The sequence below is a fragment of the Canis lupus genome, chromosome X (assembly GCF_003254725.2).
Source record: "Canis lupus dingo isolate Sandy chromosome X, ASM325472v2, whole genome shotgun sequence".
Classification (NCBI taxonomy): Eukaryota; Metazoa; Chordata; class Mammalia; order Carnivora; family Canidae; genus Canis; species Canis lupus.
This window is the reverse complement of record NC_064281.1, coordinates 44,244,183-44,263,519: the sequence shown is the minus strand read 5'-3', so window position 1 is coordinate 44,263,519 and position 19,337 is coordinate 44,244,183. Positions and strand designations below refer to the sequence as shown.

The 19,337-nt window shown below is 42.5% G+C and overlaps 1 protein-coding gene across 1 annotated transcript; it reads left to right on the top strand.

The window, feature by feature from the left end:
• Positions 1 to 11,045: 11,045 nt before the first annotated feature.
• LOC125754597 (uncharacterized) lies at positions 11,046 to 18,621 on the top strand. The gene is made up of 2 exons (XM_049107059.1): positions 11,046 to 11,188; positions 16,472 to 18,621. Exons 1-2 carry the CDS (start codon positions 11,158 to 11,160, stop codon positions 17,053 to 17,055), a joined length of 615 nt encoding a protein of 204 aa, XP_048963016.1. The 5' UTR covers positions 11,046 to 11,157; the 3' UTR covers positions 17,056 to 18,621.
• Positions 18,622 to 19,337: the final 716 nt, after the last annotated feature.

The window sequence follows — 19,337 nt, the reverse complement described above, 5'->3', positions numbered from 1 at the left end:
TACTTTATAGTTGAATTTTAAATATAAGCTCTTGTTCCTTTTTGAGTTAATTTGTGTAAGAGTGTCAGATCTGGGGCTAGGTTAAACTTTTATGGCCTTGGACTCCAAATTGTTCCAGCACCATTTATTGAAAAGACTATTCCTTCTCCATCAAATTGTGCCTGTACCTTTGTCAAGTTCAACTAAGTCATATTTGTGCAAGTCTGTTACAGGTTTGCTGCTGTGATGCATTAAACTCTGTGTCAATTCTTTGGTGATACCACACTGTCTTGATTACTACAGCTTTATAGTAAGCCTTGAAATCAGATAATATGAGTCCTGGACCTTTATTCTTCTTTTCCAGAAAGAAGTGTTATCTATTCTATTTTTTAAAGATTTTATTTATTTATTCATGAGAGACAGAGAGACAGAGAGAGAGGCAGAGACACAGGCAGAGGGAGAAGCAGGCTCCATGCAGGGAGCTTGACGGTGGGACTCGATCCCGGGTCTCCAGGATCACACCCCAGGCTGAAGGCGGCGCTAAACCACTGAGCCACCAGGACTGCCCTGTGTTATCTATTCTAGAGCCTCTGGTTTTCTATACAAGTTTTAGATTGGGATGTCAATATCTTCAGAGAGCTTGCTGCAATTTTGATGGGGATTCTGTTGTTTCTATAGGTAAGTCTGGGAAGAATTGAAATTTTAACAAGTATGGGTTTTCCAGTCCATGTGTATGAAATATCTCTCCTTTTAGTTAGATTTTCTTTGATTTCTACATCATTGTTTGTGGTTCTCCACAAACAGATCCTGCGTATATTTGTTATATTTATACCTAAGTACTTCATATGTAGGGTTGCTATTGTAAACGGTTATTTGGGGGCAGGGGGTGTTATTTGGATACTAACCCTTTATCCAATTAAAAAATGGGCAGAAGACATGAACAGACATTTCTTCATAGAAGACATACAGATGACCAACTGACACATGAAAAGATGCACAACATCACTCATCATCAGGAAAATGCAAATCAAAACCAGAATGAGCTATCACCTCACACATGTCCAAATGGCTAAAATCCAAAACATAAGAAACAACAAGTGTTTGCGAGGATGTAGAGAAAAAGGAATCCTCTAGCACTGTTGGTGGGAATGCAAACTGGTGTAGCCGCTGTGGAAGGGCAGTATGGAGGGGGCCTCAAAAAATTAAAAATAGAACCTACCATATGATCTAGTAATTGCACTACTGGGTACTTACCCAAAGAATATGACAACACTAGGTCAAAGGGATGTATGTGCCCCTGTGTTTATTGCAGCATTATTTGCCATAACCAAATTACGGAAGGAGCCCAAATGTTCATTGATAGATGAATGGATAAAGAAGATATGTATGTATACACACATACACTATGTATGTGTGTGTGTGTGTGTGTGTGTTTTATACAGAACCCCAGAAGAAGAATCCATGTACACACACACACACTGGAATATTATTCAGCCATAAAAAAGAATGAAATCTTGCCATTTGCAACAACATGGATGGATGTAAAGAGTATTATGCTAAGCGAAATAAGCCAGTCAGAGAGAGACAAATATCATAGATTTCACTCATATGTGGAATCTAAGAAACAAAACAAATGAACAAAGGAAAAAAAGAGAGACAAACCAAGAAACAGACTATTAACAAGTGGAGGTCGGGTGTAATAGGTGAAGGGAATTAAAGAGTACACTTATTTTGATGAGCACTGAGTAATACATGGAATTGTTGCATCACTCTCTTGTACACCTGAAACTAATATATCCCTGTATGTTAACTACACTGGAACTAAAAAACAAAAACAAAAACAAAAACAAAAAACAAAAAACGCAACACCTAGTAACTATAAGTGAGAAAAGACTCAGAAATGGATATGTTAAAGACCTGATGAGTTATTTTTTTAAGTAATTTAAAAAACTATCAAATTCTGATTGTTCAGTGTTCATATGTAGGTAAGGAATTGCCATGTGTATATTGTACCTTATATCGTGGGGGCCGTACTAAACTCCCTTATTAATGCAACGGTTTTTTTGTAGATTCCTTGGTATTTTTTATGTAAATAATTGTGTCTGCTGCAAATAAAAATTGTGGTATTTCAGCATTTCCAATCTGTACACCTTTTAATTCCTCTTTCCGTTCTTATGTAACAAGCTGGGATTCTAATACATATTGAATAGGAGTGATGACAGCAGACTTATCTCGAGGGGAAGTGTCTGACTGTCATCCTTAAGCCTGATGTTGCCTGTAGGGTTTTCCCAGATCTTTTTCATCAGGTTAGGGATGTTCCCCTCCATTCCTAGTTTACCGAGAGCTTTTCACATGAAGTCTGTTGAATTATCAAATGCTCTCTGCATCGATTGATATGATCATATGATTTCTGTTCTTTAGCCTGTTGATGTGGTGAACTACATTTGTTGATTTTCAAATGTTGAACTGGTTTTGTGTGCCTGAAAGATATGTCATTTGTTTGTGGTGTACAGTTCTTTGCATGCATTGTTGGATTCGATTTGCTGATGTGTTGTTGAGGGATTTTATGACAATGTTCATGAGAGATCATGGTCTGCATCATCTTTGTCTGTCTTGCTATTAGGGGAAATGCAGACCTCAGAGAACGAGTTAGGAAATGTTCTTCTGCCTCTACATTCTGGAAGAGATGGTGGAAAATTGGAATCATTTTTTTTTCTTTAAGTGTTTGTTTGGAATTCACCAAGGAAAAAGTCTGGGCCCTGGGCATAAATACATAACTGTTCGGGTTATCTATTTTTCCGTGTGAGATTTGATAGTGTCTTCCAAGGAATCTGGCCATTCCCTCTACTGGTTCAAATTTGCAGGCATAGGATTGCCAGTGGCATTCCTTTTTATTATCATTTTAGTGCCTATGAGATCAGTAGTGATGTCCATTCTTTCCACTCAGATATTGGTAAGTTGTGTCTTCCCCCCTTTTTTTCTTCTTGGCCAGAAAGAGGTTTGCCTCTCTTATTGGCCTTTGCTAAGAACCCGGCTTTTGGTGTCACTGAATTTTTTTTTAAATTTTTATTTATTTATGATAGTCACAGAGAGAGAGAGAGAGAGAGAGAGAGAGAGAGAGAGAGGCAGAGACACAGGCAGAGGGAGAAGCAGGCTCCATGCACTGGGAGCCTGACGTGGGATTCGATCCCGGGTCTCCAGGATCGCGCCCTGGGTCAAAGGCAGGCGCCAAACCGCTGCGCCACCCAGGGATCCCTGTCATTGAATTTTTGCTATGGTTTTCCTGCTTTTGATTTCATTGTCTTCTGCTCTGATTTTTATGATATATTTCTTTCTGTTTACTTTGGGCTTAAACTGGTCTCTTTTCCTACTTTCGTGAGGTTTATGATTTTAGATCATAAAATCATAAAAGAGTTTAGAACATAAAAGAGTTCTTCCTCTCCAGTACCTGAATGTATGCTCTAAATTTCATTTCCCTCTGAGGCAATGCTATTGCTGTATCACAATACTTTTGAATTTTCATTTTAATTTAGTTCAAAACGTCTTTCGGTTTCTCTGGAGCTTCCTTCTTTCATCCATGTGCCGATTAGAAATGTTTTGTTTCATCTCCAAACCTAGGCAGCTTATCCATCTACTTCTCTGTTGTTGATTTCTAGCTTAATTCCATTGCGGTGTGAGAACCTACTTTGTAGGACTCCTACTCCTTTATATTTGTAAAGTTGTGCTTTCTGTCCCCACATATGATCTATCTTTGTGAATGTTCCCCGTGAGCTTGAGAGGCTACGGATTCCACTCTTGTTGAGTGGAGTGTTCTATACAAGTCAAGTAGATCGAGTTGATGGATAATGCTGTTCAGGTTGTCGGTATCTTTTTGGTATCTGCTTGTCTGCCTGCTTGGTTTACCAATTAGTGGCAGAGGGGTGTTGAAATCTCTCACTGCAGTCAGGGATTTATGCATTTCTTTTTGAACTTTTACCAGGTTTTGCCTCAAACATTTTGATGCTGTTTAACACTGTGATTAGGGGCTTACACAGTTAGGATTGTTATGTCCTCTTGGAGAATTGACTCCTTAATCATTATGTGATGCCCCTCCTTATTCCTATCCCTGGCAGTTTTCATTGTTCCATGTCGGCTTTATCTGAAATTAATGTAGCTCCTGCGTCTTGCTTTGGCTTAGTGTTAGCATGGTAAACCTTTTCCTATTCCTTTACTTCTTAAGCTACCTGAGTCTTGATGTTGAGTGTGAGGTTCTTGCAGGCAGCTTATACTTGGGTCTTTCTTTTGTCCACTCAGAAAATCTCTGTCTTTAGTGGGTGTCCTTAAGCCATTCTCACTTAGAGTGATGATTGGTATAATCGGATTGATATTTGCGCCTGTTTTCCCCTCTTTTACCGTATTGCTTATACTGCTTCTCAAACTATTTTCAGCGGTTGCCCTAGAGTTTAGAATATACACTTTTACTAAGCCAAGTCCACCTTCAGATAATAGTATATGGCTTCATGTGTAGTGCAGGTACCTTATCACAGAGTATTCCTAATTCCTCCCTCCCATTGCTTGGGATACTTCTGTCTTTCACCTATCCGTGTGCTATGATCATTCGATACATTGTGCTATCCTGTTTTAGAGAACAGTCCTCTTTTAGATGACACAAGAATGAGAACCATAAAAGATGTTAATTCACCTCCATTTTACTTCACGAGTCTCTTCCTTTCTTTAGGTAGACCCATGTTTCTGACCCATATTATTTTCCTTCTGCCTGAAGAACATCTCTTAACGTTTCTTGTGAGGCAGGTTTCCTGCAGATGAATTTGCTCAACTTTTGTTTGTCTGAGAGTCTTTACCTTCTTGTGTTCCTGTTTTACTGGAAATAGATTTCTAGGTAGGTGGTTTTTCCTTTTCAATCAACACCTTAAATATTTCATTTCACTCTACCCCTCTGCATGCAGGGTTGTGACGAGAAGTCAGCTGTAATTCTTATTCATGTTTTTCTACGGGTAAGATGTTTTTCTCTTCTAGTTTGTTCTTTCAGCATTTTCTCTTTTAGTTTTTTAATACGGTTTGAATATAAAAAGTCTAAGGGTGTGTGTGTATATATGCTGCTTGGTATTCACTAAGATTCCCAAGTCTGTGCTTTGGTGTCTGTCATTTATTTTGGCAGCTCTTGGCCCTTAGTGCTTCCAACTTTCCTTCTTCTCTGTTATCTCTGCTTCTTTCCTTTTATGGAATTTGGATTAATATGTGAAACTTTTTCCAATTTCACACGGCAGGATGTTCAGTTATGGCTTTTTTTTTTCAGTTTCTCTTTTTACTTCTTAGCATTTCCATTAGGTCATAGGTCAATAAAACTTTCTGATCTTCAGGCTCCTCAGTTCTTTCCTTCATTGTGCTGAGTCTACTGACAAATCCTCATTCCTGTTGTCGTGTTTTAGTTTTCTAGTATTTCCTTTTAATTTTTGCTCAGAATTGCCATCTCTGCATATGTTACCCATCAGCTTTTGCATGTTGCCGATTTTTCCATTAGAGCCCTTAACAAATTAATCATAGGGGCACCTGGGTGGCACAGCGGTTGAATGTTTCTCTTTGGCTCAGGGCATGGTCCCGTGGCCCCGGGATCGAGTCCCACATCGGGATCCCCTCGAGGAGCCTGCTTCTCCCTCTGCCTATGTTTCTGCCTCTCTCTCTCTGTATCTCTCATTAATAAATAAATAAAATCTTTTTAAAAAATAAAATAACTATGATTAATTTGGTGGGTAACTATGATTAACTATGAAAATCTGTGGTTGTGCAGTGCTTTCAGATATAATCCACAGTTATTTCTCTGGAACCCCATGGATGGTAGTGGTAAGGTGGTGGGGGGGGGGAGGGGGGAAATTCTATAGTTTCATGATTAAATCTCTTATCTTTTAGTGGGGGCCGTGTCTCTGGGCTGCAACCTTCACAGGTATATCTTCAGTGGCGTCACCTTCTCCCATGCCTTCTGTCCTTCCCCTGGCTGCAGTATTCTCAGATTAGTTCCTGGAAGGCTTCACCCCTGTTGCCTACTCTGTTTCCCTTAGGTGAGACAGGAAGTGTGTGTGTGTGGGGGGGGGGGTGCTGTGTGGGAGGAATACCCTTCTTCCACCTAGGGTAAAGCTCTAGCAAAGTGTTTCCCCTGGAGAGTAGGCCTCTGTCATGGAGAAGGCTCTGGGGGTATTTTGACAATGATTATTCCTCCTCTCTCCCAGTCAGAAAAACTAGGGCATCTTTTCTCAGAACTTCACCCTGAAAATCCATTTCCTGGAGTGAAAGACCATAAACATGTAGCTTCTGCCTAAGACTTCAGTGGGTGAATGGGGGTGGGGTGGGCACAGGGTGGAGATGTAGTAGGGGAAGCAGATTCTCGCTCTCCTGTTAGTCCACACTCAGCTTCGAGCAATTCAACTTATGTACCATTTAAGTACTCTTAGCAGTTTATGACTGCAGAGGAATCTGATCCAGGAAAGCAGATCTCAGTTTGAACAGTCTGAATTCAACTCTCTCTCGAGATCTTATGTGGTGTTTTGCCCTGCCACCATAGTTCTCTGATAAGTTTAAAAAAAAAAAAAAAGAAGGTTGATGCACTTTTTTGCAGTGTTCTCTTTTTTAAGGAGGGATTGGTGATTTCTACCCTGTTTTATATATTGGAGCTGAAACCAGAAGTCTCACTTGTGACCATTTTTGAAACCTAGCACCATCATTATAAGCCTGTGATTTGCAAATATCATGGTAAGTCCCAAGAGAAGCAGATGCAAGTTGAAAGTATTTGTCTGAGGGAGCCAGTAGGAAGAGTGTGGTGTTTATGGTAGGAAGAGTGATGGGGCACAGTGTGTGTGGGGGGTGCGGAGGGGGTGGATTTAGAATCAAATGATTCTTAGTTTTATTCAATGCTAGTATTATTTAACTTTTAAAATCTCTTTCTCTACACACACAGACACACACACACACAAACACATGTGTGTTTGTGTTTTGAGAAAATTAAGAAATAGGTGGTGCCTCTTATGTAGAAATAGTCTATAGAGATTTTACATAGGAGAATACAAAGAAATTCTAAGCATGATTTCCAGGAGATTGAATAAACACCCCCTAATATATACAATTCCTTAAAAAAGTATCTCTCGCTTCTGGATGTCAGCTGTCACTGTTTGTTAACTAATATGGATGTGTTACTTATGATCACAGCAGGTTTGCACAACAATTGGCTAGGGTAATAATGTGAAAATTGGCCTGTCCTAAGTCTTGGGGAAGCAATGAAAGAAAAGGGACTATGGGATCCCTGGGTGGCGCAGCGGTTTGGTGCCTGCCTTTGGCCCAGGGCGCGATCCTGGAGACCCGGGATCGAATCCCACATCGGGCTCCCGGTGCATGGAGCCTGCTTCTCCCTCTGCCTGTGTCTCTGCCTCTCTCTCTGTGACTATCATAAATAATTTTAAAAAAACATAAAAAAAGGGACTATGGGCCCATTTCACAAGTGAAGAAACGAAGGCTAAAAGAGATTCAGTAACTTGCTGAAAAGTCATGTGCCAAGTCCATCTGATGTCAGCATCGATGTCCTGTCTGGAATACTTCTCTGCCTATCCTGGAATACACACTTTTGAAGAGTCACAGCTTTATTGGAAAATGGTGTTATTTTTTTCAACTAGGTTTGGGGACCAAATTTACTGAGACAAGTACAAGGAGAGATGAATACCATCAGCCAGTTCTTTTCAGAAATCACAAATTATTAAATTATTTAGAAACTAGAAACAGAGACACCTAGGTGGTTCCGTGGTTGAGCGTCTGCCTTTGGCTCAGGGCGTGATCCCGGAGTCCCGGCATTGAGTCCCACATTGGGCTTCCTACATGGAGCCTGCTTCTCCCTCTGCCTACGTCTCTGCCTCTCTTTTCTCTCTCTCTCATAAATAAATAAAATCTTTTTAAAAATTAAACTAGAAACAAAGATAGAGATCTTCCAAATCTGTTTAATGAAGATAGCCTAAACCCTGATTCCCAAACCTGGAAAAGATGATATGTGCACACACGCCCACAGGCCCACATACCTGCGTGGTGCACAAGCACATGTGCACACTCCCACATGTGCCCGTACACACAGAAATATGGATCTGTCTCACTTAGGAGCATAGATTTCATGGTTTTATCCATCAATTTCGAGTATGTAGAGTTTAATGGTATATAGAAAATCTACACATCCTGGTAGTTTTTCTTGTCATGAGAGGATCGTGTAATATTGAGAAATATTTTAGTATTTTAATAATCTATCATATCAATAGGGCAAAGGAGGAGAAAACATATCCTTTGAAATGCTGGGGAAGAAACTCAAGAAATCCAGTGCATCTCTGATAAACTGCGGTCTTTCCTAGTTCTTGTCTTCAGCTGAGAAAATTGCATTAAAACCCTTTATTACTGCCCATCTGCAATCCCTTATCTGAAACCCCTGGGACCAGATGTTGCAGAATTCATATATCATACGTTACATAAGAGCCATAAGTGGGGTCTGGAATAGCACTGATGAATCTAATAAGACAATATTTCCACAGAGAAACACAAATATTCATGCTGAGAAGGATAAATAAAGTCTAAAAACAGCCTCCTGTCAGTACAGGTCATGTTTTATGTGCATATGAGACAGGAAAAATAACTCTGGTTTTCATAGCCTTTGAGATTTCAGACTTACGATAAGGGATTTTTGATTCTGAAGCATGTTTCTGTCAGTTCTTTCTGCATTTTATACGTGTTTTCCCCCTCTATGTTGGTAGATTTTTCCTTTAGTGAAGTATAACCGACAAAGAGAAGGAGCACAAATGATAAATGACAGCAATTTGGTGACATTTCACAAAGTGGACACATGCAAGTAACCACCACCCAGATCAAGATATACGACATTACTAGTGCCCCAGAAACCTATACTGTGTCCTTATCTAGTCATTACACCTGACAGTTAACCACTCTTCTGACCTATGTCACTGTAATGGTTTTTTGTTTGTTTGTTTGTTTTGTTTATTTTGGCTTGTTTTTAAACTTTCTACAAATAGAATTATCAGTCATGTGGCTTTTTATGCCTGGCTTCTTTTGCTCAATGTTCTGATATTGAGATCTGCCCATGTTGTTGCACATAGAGATATTTGCTTGTTTCATGTCTGTATGGTATTCTCTACAATGAGTATACCACACTGTATTTATTCATTCAGCTGTTGATAGATGTTCAGATTATTTCCGGTTCATGACTATCATCAATAACGATGCTGTGAACATTTTCATTCATGTGTTCTGGAGAACATGTTTGCACTGCTGTTTGATATATACATGGATTGGGTGGTAGCCAGAGTTCCATGCTGATGCCCAGTGACCCTTGTCTTTGCACAGTCTCCTCCCAGTGGGTGTGGATGGAACCTGTGGACGTGATGAGATAGCACTCCCACGATTATGTGAAATTATTTAGCAAGAAGGATTTTGCAGGTGTAATTAAGGCCACAGATCAGTTGACCTTAAGATGGGGTGATTGTTCAAGGTGGGCCAGACCTAATCAGGGGAACACTTACAAGGGCCGAGGCCCCGCCTGAAAGAGAGATTGGAGGTTTGAGGGGGCATTCACAGGGGGCCACATGGTGAGGAACTGAAGGCAACCTCTGGGAGAGGAGTGCCGTCCCCAGCTGACACCCAGCGAGAGAAAGGGGCCTCAGTCCTCCAGCAGCCTGGAACCGAATTCAGCTGACAACATGGTTGTGTTTGGAAGGGACTCTCCCTGAAAGCCTCCAGAAAGGGGCACATCAAGTCCACTGCCATCTCATCCTGTGAGACCCAGAGCAGGGAAACCATTCACACTGGGCACAGGCCTCTGACCTGCGCAATTATGAGCTAATAAACGGGGGTTATTTTAAGCTGTTAGGAGTGTGGCCATCTACTCCACGCCAACAGGAAGGTAATACAGATGTCGGTACCTGAATGTGGGGTGCCACCACTGCCAACAGTTAAAGATGTAGGTGTGGCTTTGGAATTGGGTAGTGGGCGAGGGCTGGAGGAATTTTGAGGTGTATGCTAGAGAGAGCCTTGATTGCCTCGGACCGACCATTAGTAGAAATCTGAACTTTGAGGATATGGCTGGTGAGGGCTCAGAAGGAAGCGAGGGACAGATTATTGGAAACTGGAAGAAGGGGGATTCCTTCTTCCAGTTTCCTGCTATGTAGTGGCAGAAAGCTTAACAGGATTGTTGCCTGTGGTTATGTGGAAAGGAGAAGATACAGATGACAAACTTGGATATATGGCAAAGGGAGAGGTTGGAGGTAGCAGAATTTGGGTAGCATAATAGGAAAAACCTAGATTGCCTTGAGCAGAGTATTAGTGCGGATCTGGAATTTAAAAACCAAGGATTGGGACGCCTAGGTGGCTCGGTGGTTGAGCGTCTGCCTTTGGCTTGGGACGTGATCCCGGGTCTGGGGATCGGGTCCCGCACCGGGCTCCCTGTGAGGAGCCTGCTTCTCCCTCTGCCTGTGTCTCTGTCTCTCTCTCTCTCATAAATAAATAAAATCTTAAAAAATAATAAAAACCAAGGATTATTCTAGGCTTTGAAACTTTATCAAAGAATTCTGTCTGCTGTTCTCTCAGCTGGATTTCCAAACTACTTTCTGCCTTCCGATCCCTGCCCCCTTTTCAAACCCGAATGTTCTAGCTGCTATCCTATGCCCATCCCACCACTGTGTGTTGGGGAAGATTGCTTGTCACTTTAGTGTCACCAGTCCTCAGTTGCAGACGGATTGTGCCCCAGGAGTTGTATTGCATGGATTATACCCAGGAACCTCATCCATGCCTGATTTAGATGACTGGGATCATGAGATTCTGGACTTTTGAGCTGTGCAGTTTTGATGAGCTCTTGGACTTGAGCTGTTGCCATAATACCACGAGACATTTGAAGACTGTGGGATGGACTGAATGAATTTTGTCTGTGGGACAGACTGGATCACTGGGGGCCAGAGGGCATGCTGTGGTAGGGGGAGTTCAAAGAGGATTTCAAGTGACCCTCAACCTTGATATACTCCCCTCCCATTCAGTATAAGAGGAGCCCGTGAACATGATCAGACGTCACTCCTGTGACCATGTTACGTTACATGGGAAAAGAGATTTTGGCACATGTATTAAGGTCCCAAATCGGTAGACCTTCGAATAAGGATGTCATCCTGGGTGGGCCAGGCCCAATCAGGTGAGCCCTAATTTTTATTTTTATTTTTTTTGTTTTTTGTTTTTTACCATCTTGTTTTCTTTATTAAATTTTTTTATTGGAGTTCAATTTGCAAACATATAGCATAACACCCAGCGCTCATCCCACCGATGCCCCCCTCAGTGCCCATCACCCAGTCACCCCAACCCCCTGCCCACCTCCCATTCCACCACCCCTTGTTCATTTCCCAGAGTTAGGTGTCTCTCATGTTTTGTCACCCTCACTGATATTTTCACTCATTTTCTCTCATTTCCCTTTATTCTCTTTCATTAATTTTTATATTCCCCAAATGAATGAGACCATATAATGATTGTCCTTTTCTGATTGACTAATTTCGCTGAGCATAATACCCTCCAGGTCCCTCCACATCGAAGCAAATAGTGGGTATTTCTCGTTTCTAATGGCTGAGTAATATTCCATTGTATACATAGACCACATCTTCTTTATCCATTCATCTTTTGATGGACACCGACGCTCCTTCCACAGTTTGGCTATTGTGGACATTGCTGCTATAAACATTGGGGTGCAGGTGTCCCGGCATTTCACTGCATCTGTATCTTTAGGGTAAATCCCCAGAAGTGCAATTGCTGGGTCATAGGGCAGGTCTATTTTTAACTCTTTGAGGAAACTCCACACAGTTTTCCAGAGTGGCTGTACCCGTTCACATTCCCACCAACAGTGCAAGAGGGTTCCCCTTTCTCCACATCCTCTCCAACATTTGTTGTGTCCTGCTTTGTTAATTTTCCCCCATTCTCACTGGTGTGAGGTGGTATCTCATTGTGGTTTTGATTTGTATTTCCCTGATGGCCAGGGATGCAGAGCACTTTCTCATGTGCGTGTTGGCCATGTCTATGTCTTCCTCTGTGAAATTTCTGTTCATGTCTTTTGCCCATTTCAGGACTGGATTGTTTGTTTCTATGGTGATGAGTTTAATAAGTTCTTTATAGATCTTGGATACTAGCCCATTATCTGATAGGTCATATGCAAATATCTTCTCCCATTCTGTAGGTTCTGTTTTAGTTTTGTTGACTGTTTCTTTTGTTGTGCAGAAGCTTCTTATCTTGATGAAGTCCCAATAGTTCATTTTTGCTTTTGTTTCTCTTGCCTTCATGGATGTATCTCACAAGAAGTTGCTGTGGCCAAGTTCAAAAAGGGTGTTGCCTATGTTCTCCTCTAGGATTCTGATGGAACCTTGACTCACATTTAGACCTTTCATCTGTTCGAGTTTATGTTTGTGTATGGTGTAAGAGAATGGTCTAGTTTCATTCTTCTGCATGTGGATGTCCAATTTTACCAGCACTAATTACTGAAGAGACTGTGTTTTTTTCCAGTGGATAGTTTTCCCTCCTTTATCGAATATTAGTTGACCATAAAGTTGAGGGTCTACTTCTGGATTCTCTATTCTGTTCCATTGATCTCTGTGTCTGTTTTTGTGCCGGTACCACACTGTCTTGATGACCACAGCTTTGTAGTACAACCTGAAATCTGGCATTGTGATGCCCCCAACTATGGTTTTCTTTTTTAAAATTACCCTGGCTATTCGCAGTCTTTTCTGATTCCACACAAATCTTAAGATGATTTGTTCCAACTCTCTGAAGAAAGTCCATGGTATTTTGATAGGGATTGCATTAAACGTGTAAATTGCCCTGGGTAATATTGACATTTTCACACTATTAATTCTTCCAATCCATGAACATGGAATATTTTTCCATCTCTTTGTGTCTTCCTCAATTTCTTTCAGAAGTGTTCTGTAGTTTTTAGGGTATACATCCTTTACTTCTTTGGTTAGGTTTATTCCTAGGTATCTTATTCCTTTGGGTGCTATTGTAAATGGCATTGACTCCTTAGTTTCTCTTTCTTCAGTCTCATTGTTAGTGTACAGAAATGCCACTGATTTCTGGGCATTGATTTTGTATCCTGCCACACTGCCAAATTGCTGTATGAGTTCTAGCAATCTTGGGGTGGAGTCTTTTGGGTTTTCTATGTAGAGTATCATGTCATCTGCAAAGAGCAAGAGTTTGACTTCTTCTCTGCCAATTTGAATGCCTTTTATTTCTTTTTGTTGCCTGATTACTGAGGCTAGGGCTTCTAGTCCTATGTTGAATAGCAGTGGTGAGAGTGGACATCCCTGTCTTGTTCCTGATCTTAGGGGAAAGGCTCCCAGTGCTTCCCCATTGAGAATGATATTTGCTGTGGTATTTTCCTAGATGGCTTTTAAGATGCTGAGGAATGTTCCCTTTATCCCCACACTCTGAAGAGTTTTGATCAGGAATGGATGCTGTATTTTGTCAAATGCTTTCTCTGCATCTATTGAGAGGATCATATGGTTCTTGTTTTTTCTCTTGCTGATATGATGAATCACATTGATTGTTTTATGAGTGTTGAACCAGCCTTGCATCCCGGGGATAAATCCCACTTGGTCATGGTGAATAATCTTCTTAATGTATTGTTGGATCCTATTGGTTAGTATCTTGTTGAGAATTTCTGCATCTGTTTTCCTCAGGGATGTTGGTCTATAATTCTCCTTTTAGGTTGGGTCCTTGTCTGGTTTTGGAATTAAGGTGATGCTGGCCTCATAGAACGAGTTTGGAAGTATTCCGTCTCTTTTTATCTTTCCAAACAGCTTTAGTAGAATAGGTATGGTTTCTTCTTTAAACGTTTGATAGAATTCCCCTGGGATGCCATCTGGCCCTGGACTTTTGTGTCTTGGGAGGTTTTTGATGACTGCTTCAATGTCCTCCGGGGTTATCAGCCTGTTCAGGTTTACTATTTCTTCCTGTTCCAGTTTTGGTAGTTTGTGATTTTCCAGAAATGCGTCCGTTTCTTCTATATTGCCTACTTTATTGGCGTATAGCGGCTCATAATAAGTTTTGAAAATCGTTTGTATGTCCTCGGTATTGGTGGCGATCTCTCCTTTCTCATTCATGATTTTATTAATTTGAGTCTTTTCTCTCTTCTTTTTAATAAGGCTGGCTAATGGTTTATCTGTCTTATTAATTCTTTCAAAGAACCAACTCCTGGTTTTGTTGATCTGTTCCACAGTTCTTCTGGTCTCGATTTCGTTGAGTTCTGCTAGAATCTTTATTAATTCTCTTCTTCTGCTGGGTGTAGGATCTATTTGCTGTTTTTTCTCCAGCTCCTTTAGGTGCAAGGTTAGCTTTTGTATTTGAGTTCTTTCCAGTTTTTGGATGGATGTTTGTATTGTGATGTAGTTCCCCCTCAGGACTGCCTTTGCTGTGTCCCAAAGATTTTGAACGGTTGTATCTTCATTCTCATTAGTTTCCATGAATCTTTTTAATTCTTCTCTAATTCCCTGGTTGACCCTTTCATCTTTTAGCAGGATGCTCTTTAACCTCCACTTATTTGAAATCCTTCCAAACTTCGTCTTGTGATTTAGTTCTAGTTTCAAAGCATTATGGTATGAAAATATGAAGGGGACGATCCCAATCTTTTGGTATCAGTTAAGATCTGATTTGTGACCCAGTATGTGGTCTATTCTGGAGAAAGTTCCGTGTGCACTCGAGAAGAATGTGTATTCAGTTGCGTTTGGATGTAAAGTTCTGTAAATATCTGTGAAATCCATCTGGTCCAGTGTATCATTTAAAGCTCTTGTATTCTTTGGAGATGTTGTGCTTAGAAGATCTGTCGATTGTAGAAAGTGGTGTGTTCAAGTCTCCCAGTATCAGTGTATTATTGTCTAAGTATGTTTAGACATAAACATACTTACTTTGTTTATTAATTGATTGATACACTTGGCAGCTCCCACATTCGGCGCATAAATATTCATGATTGTTACGTCCTCTTGTTGCATAGATCCTTTAAGCATGATATAGTGGTCCTCTTCATCTCTTACTACAGTCTTTGGGATAAACTTTAATTTATCTGATATAGGGATGGCTACCCCTGCTTTCTTTTGAGGACCATTTGAATGGTAAATCGTTCTCCAACCTTTCATTTTCAGGCTATAGGTGTCCTTATGTCTAAAATGAGTCTCTTGTAAACAGCAAATAGATGGGTCCTGCTTTTTTATCCAGTCTGAAACCCTGTGCCTTTCGATGGGGTCATTAAGCCCACTCACGTTCAGAGTTACTATTGAAAGATATGAATTTAGTGTCATCATGATACCTATTCAGTCCCTGTTTTTGTGGATTATTTCCTTGGACTTCCTCTTTCTTTTACAGAGTCCCCCTCAATATTTCTTGCAGAGCTGGTTTGGTGGTCACATATTCTTTCAGTTTCTGCCTATCTTGGAAGCTCTTTATCTCTCCTTCTATTCTGAATGAGAGCCTTGCTGGATAAATTATTCTTGGCTGCATGTTCTTCTCATTTAGGACCCTGAATATATCTTGCCAGCCCTTTCTGGCCTGTAGGTCTCTGTGGAGATGTCTGCTGTCATCCTAATACTTCTCCCCACAAAGGTTATGGATTTCTTACCTCTTGCTGCTTTTAGGATCTTCTCTTTATCTTTGGAATTTGCAAGTTTTGGTATTAAATGTCGAGGTGTTGAGCGGTTTTTATTGACTTTAGAGGGGGAAGCTCTCTATCTCCTGGATCTGAATGCCTGTTTCCCTTTCCCAGTTAGGGAAGTTCTCAGCTATGATTTGTTCAAATACACTTTCTGGTCCTCTGTCCCTTTCGGCGCCCTCGGGAACCCCCGTAGATTAAACGTAGATTTTTTTCCTTCTGAGGCTGTCATTTATTTCCCTTAACCTATCCTCATGTTATTTTAATTGTTTTTCTCTTTTTTCCTCAGCTTCCTTCCTTGCCATCAACTTGTCTTCTATGTCACTCACTAGTTCTTCTACCTCATTATCCCTCGTTGTTAGGACCTCCAGTTTGGTTTGCATCTCATTTAATTGATTTTTAATTTCGGTTTGATTAGATCTAAATTCTGCAGTCATGAAGTCTCTTGAATCCTTTATACCTTTTTTTAGAGCCACCAGTAGCTTTATAATTGTGCTTCTGAATTGGCTTTCTGACATTGAATTGTAATCCAAATTTTGTAATTCTGTGGGAGAGAGTACTGTTTCTGATTCCTTCTTTTGTGGTGAGCTTTTCCTTCTAGTCATTTTGCTTAGTGCAAAGTGGACAAAAACAAGTTGTATTGCAAAAAGGAGAAAAAGAGAGAAAAAAGGGGGGGGACAAACAGAAAACAAAAAACAAGGGGGAGTATCCTCTGATTCTACATACTGTTAATCCCTCAGCTTCCCCTGGAACTTCCCATTGCTGCTTGGTCAATAACTTGCTTTTCCCCTGTCCTTCTAGCTGGTCTTCTGGGGGAGCGTCCTGCTGTGCTGATTCTCAGGTGTGTGCACCTGGGGGAGCTGCCCAGCCCCCTGCCAGGTGCACGGCTCAGTGGGAGCTGCTTATCCTGTGAGGCCCCTGCTCAGTCCCAGGTACAAGGTGACACCAGGAAGAACAACAACAGTGGCAGCGGCCAGCTCTCCAGCTCTGGAGTCAGCTCCAGCAGTAACTACCGCAGCTCCCATTCTGCAGGGGCCTGGATGCTCCGGGGGCGTGGGGTGCCTATCTGCACAGCTCAGGGCCGCCCAACGGCAGGAGCGTCTTTGCTGTCTTGTGTCCTCCCAAGCCTCTGCCTGTCCCGGGGGGAGTGCTGGATCTTGGACTGTGTCCCCCAGCGCTCTGGGCTCTGGGGCCTGCACCGCTGGAATTGCGCTCCCGGGCCCCGCAGCCCCCTCCACGTGGACCCGCTGCCTGAACCGCAGGAGCTGCTGGGGGGTGGGGACCCTCCCGGCGCGTGCTCCAGGTCTTTAGGGAGCTCAGCCCGCGCTGTGTGGCGCGCTCTCCCCTGGGGCGCAGTTCCTCTGTTAGTGCCCCTGGGAACCTGAGGCCATCCCTGCCCCTCCTGGGATCCTGCCTGGAGCTCCCTGCAAGCGCCTTTCCCTCCGGGAAGGTTGGTAAAGCTCCTGCTTCTCTGGGCCTGGGCTTTCCTGTCCTGGGGGCACTCCCCGGGGGCCTTAGCCCGGCTCCTCCTGGGGGCCCCTCCCCCTTGGATGCTTTTGTATTTCTTTTATTTTTTTTTCCCATCTTCCTACCTTGATAGAAGCGCAAACTCTTCTCGCTGTAGCATTCCAGCTGTTCTCTCTTTAAATCTCAGACCGAATTCGTAGGCTTTTCAGGATGATTTAAAAGTTATCTAGGTAAGTTGGTGGGGACAGGTGACTTGGGGACCCTACTCTTCCGCCATCTTGCCCCGCCTCCTCCAGGTGAGCCCTTAAAATGGGCACCTCCTGAGAGACTCAAGCATGAGAGGGTGTCTGGAGGGGTCCCTGTGACAAGGAACTTCAGGCAGCCTCTAGGAGCTGAGAGTGGGACCGAATTCTGCCAATAACCCAAATGAGCGTGGCGCAGTGGACTTCTCCTCAGTCTCTACAAAGAAACACCACCTGCCCAACACCTATTTCACCCTGTGATACACTGAACAAGGAACAAAGGTGTGCCACACATGTACTTGTGACCTACAGAACTGTGAGCTAATAAATAGACATTGTAGAAATATTTCTCTTACCTCCAACATTCTTAATGGGATGCCCAATAGATTTTAGGTCTCTTCCAAGATTTTTTTCCCCATTTTACTCTCAGTGCAGATGAAATCCTTTGTATTGTTATGAGAGCTAATAAGTTCTAAAAAGGACTAACTACAGAAAATGTTTATCGTCAGAGTGGGGAAACAACTAAGTGGAGATAGAATATTTTTAAAAACTAAGGATATTGGGGATCCCTGGGTGGCTCAGCAGTTAGCACCTGCCTTCAGCCCAAGGTGTGGTCCTGGAGTCCTGGGATCGAGTCCCACATTGGCTCCCTGCATGGAGCCTGCTTCTCCCTCTGCCTCTGTCTCTCCTCTCTCTCTGTGTCTCTCACAAATAAATAAAATCTTAAAAAAAGAAATTCTCACAATCCTCCCATGTGAGCACCATTTCAAAAAAAATACATACATACATACTAAGGATATTAGGTGACGGACATTCTGGGATGATGGTGGCAGTGGTGTCTGCGTAGTTGTTCAAACTTACCAAACAACTACCCCAAAAGAGGTTGATTAAATAGCAAAAGCAAAAACAAAACAAAACAGTGTGAACAGCACTTACAAAAAATTTAGATTACAAGTTACCCCTTGATATCCCAACTTCAAGTAGACGACAGCAAACCACAAACCTTTTACCTCGATTGAAACCCACAGGATGTTAAGAAATAAAACACAATAAAGTCAACATTTTAATTTTATTCATCAAAAATTCATTGTATAAGTAGTAACCCTGGAAAAGGGTAATCTCAATTCAGGGGCAAAAGCAGGCCCTTTTGAGGGAGAAGGGGTCCTGGAATCAAGGGCCAACAGCAGGTAAATGCTGGGTGGTGGAGTTTTGGGGAGAGGAAGTTTCAAAACTCATGACATTGGTTGCTGGCTCACAAAACTTGGAAACCTCACAGGTAACTACAGAGCAGGCAACCCATTCAGCACAGTGGGTGGAAGATGCTCATGGAGAGTAACAGCATAGGAGGTGTAGGTGGGTAAGGTGTGTTCCCTATTTCAGCCTGCTCTCTTGGAGAGAGAGGGCTCAGGGCATCAAGTGCTGGCAGCAAGGCATGCCTAATGCTAGCAGGGCTAGGGGTGGAGATGGAGCCCAGGCCAGAAAAACCCATGGGAGGAAGAAGAGGAGGTCAGAACACCTAGTGGGGGAGGGGCAGGGGCTCAGGCCTGGACACCCATGGGAGGAGGAGGAGAATCTCTCACTATATCGCCTAAGGAAGAGAGAAGAGAATATGCCAAGAGAGGATGGGGAGGAGGAAGTCGTGTGGATGGCAGAATCAGACTGGGAGGCAAAGCACAGGACCTCAGGATCAGGTGAGTTCAAGTTGCTCTGGAAGACAAGTCTTCTTAAGGCGAGCCCAGGAGAAGAGCTCTGGGCAGCCAGCCCAGACTGAGAAGGGAGGCTGCAAACAGCAGATCTTCGCTGGGTAACATGATTCCAGAGGACAGAGCCCAGTGCAGAGGCATGGCTCTGGAGAGCAGGGCCTGGACTGGCTGCAAGGCTGCTGCAGAGTAGGGCCCAGAGGGGAGGAATGGATTTCGACAGCAGGGCTTGGCCCAGTAGCGCCGCTATGGAGAACA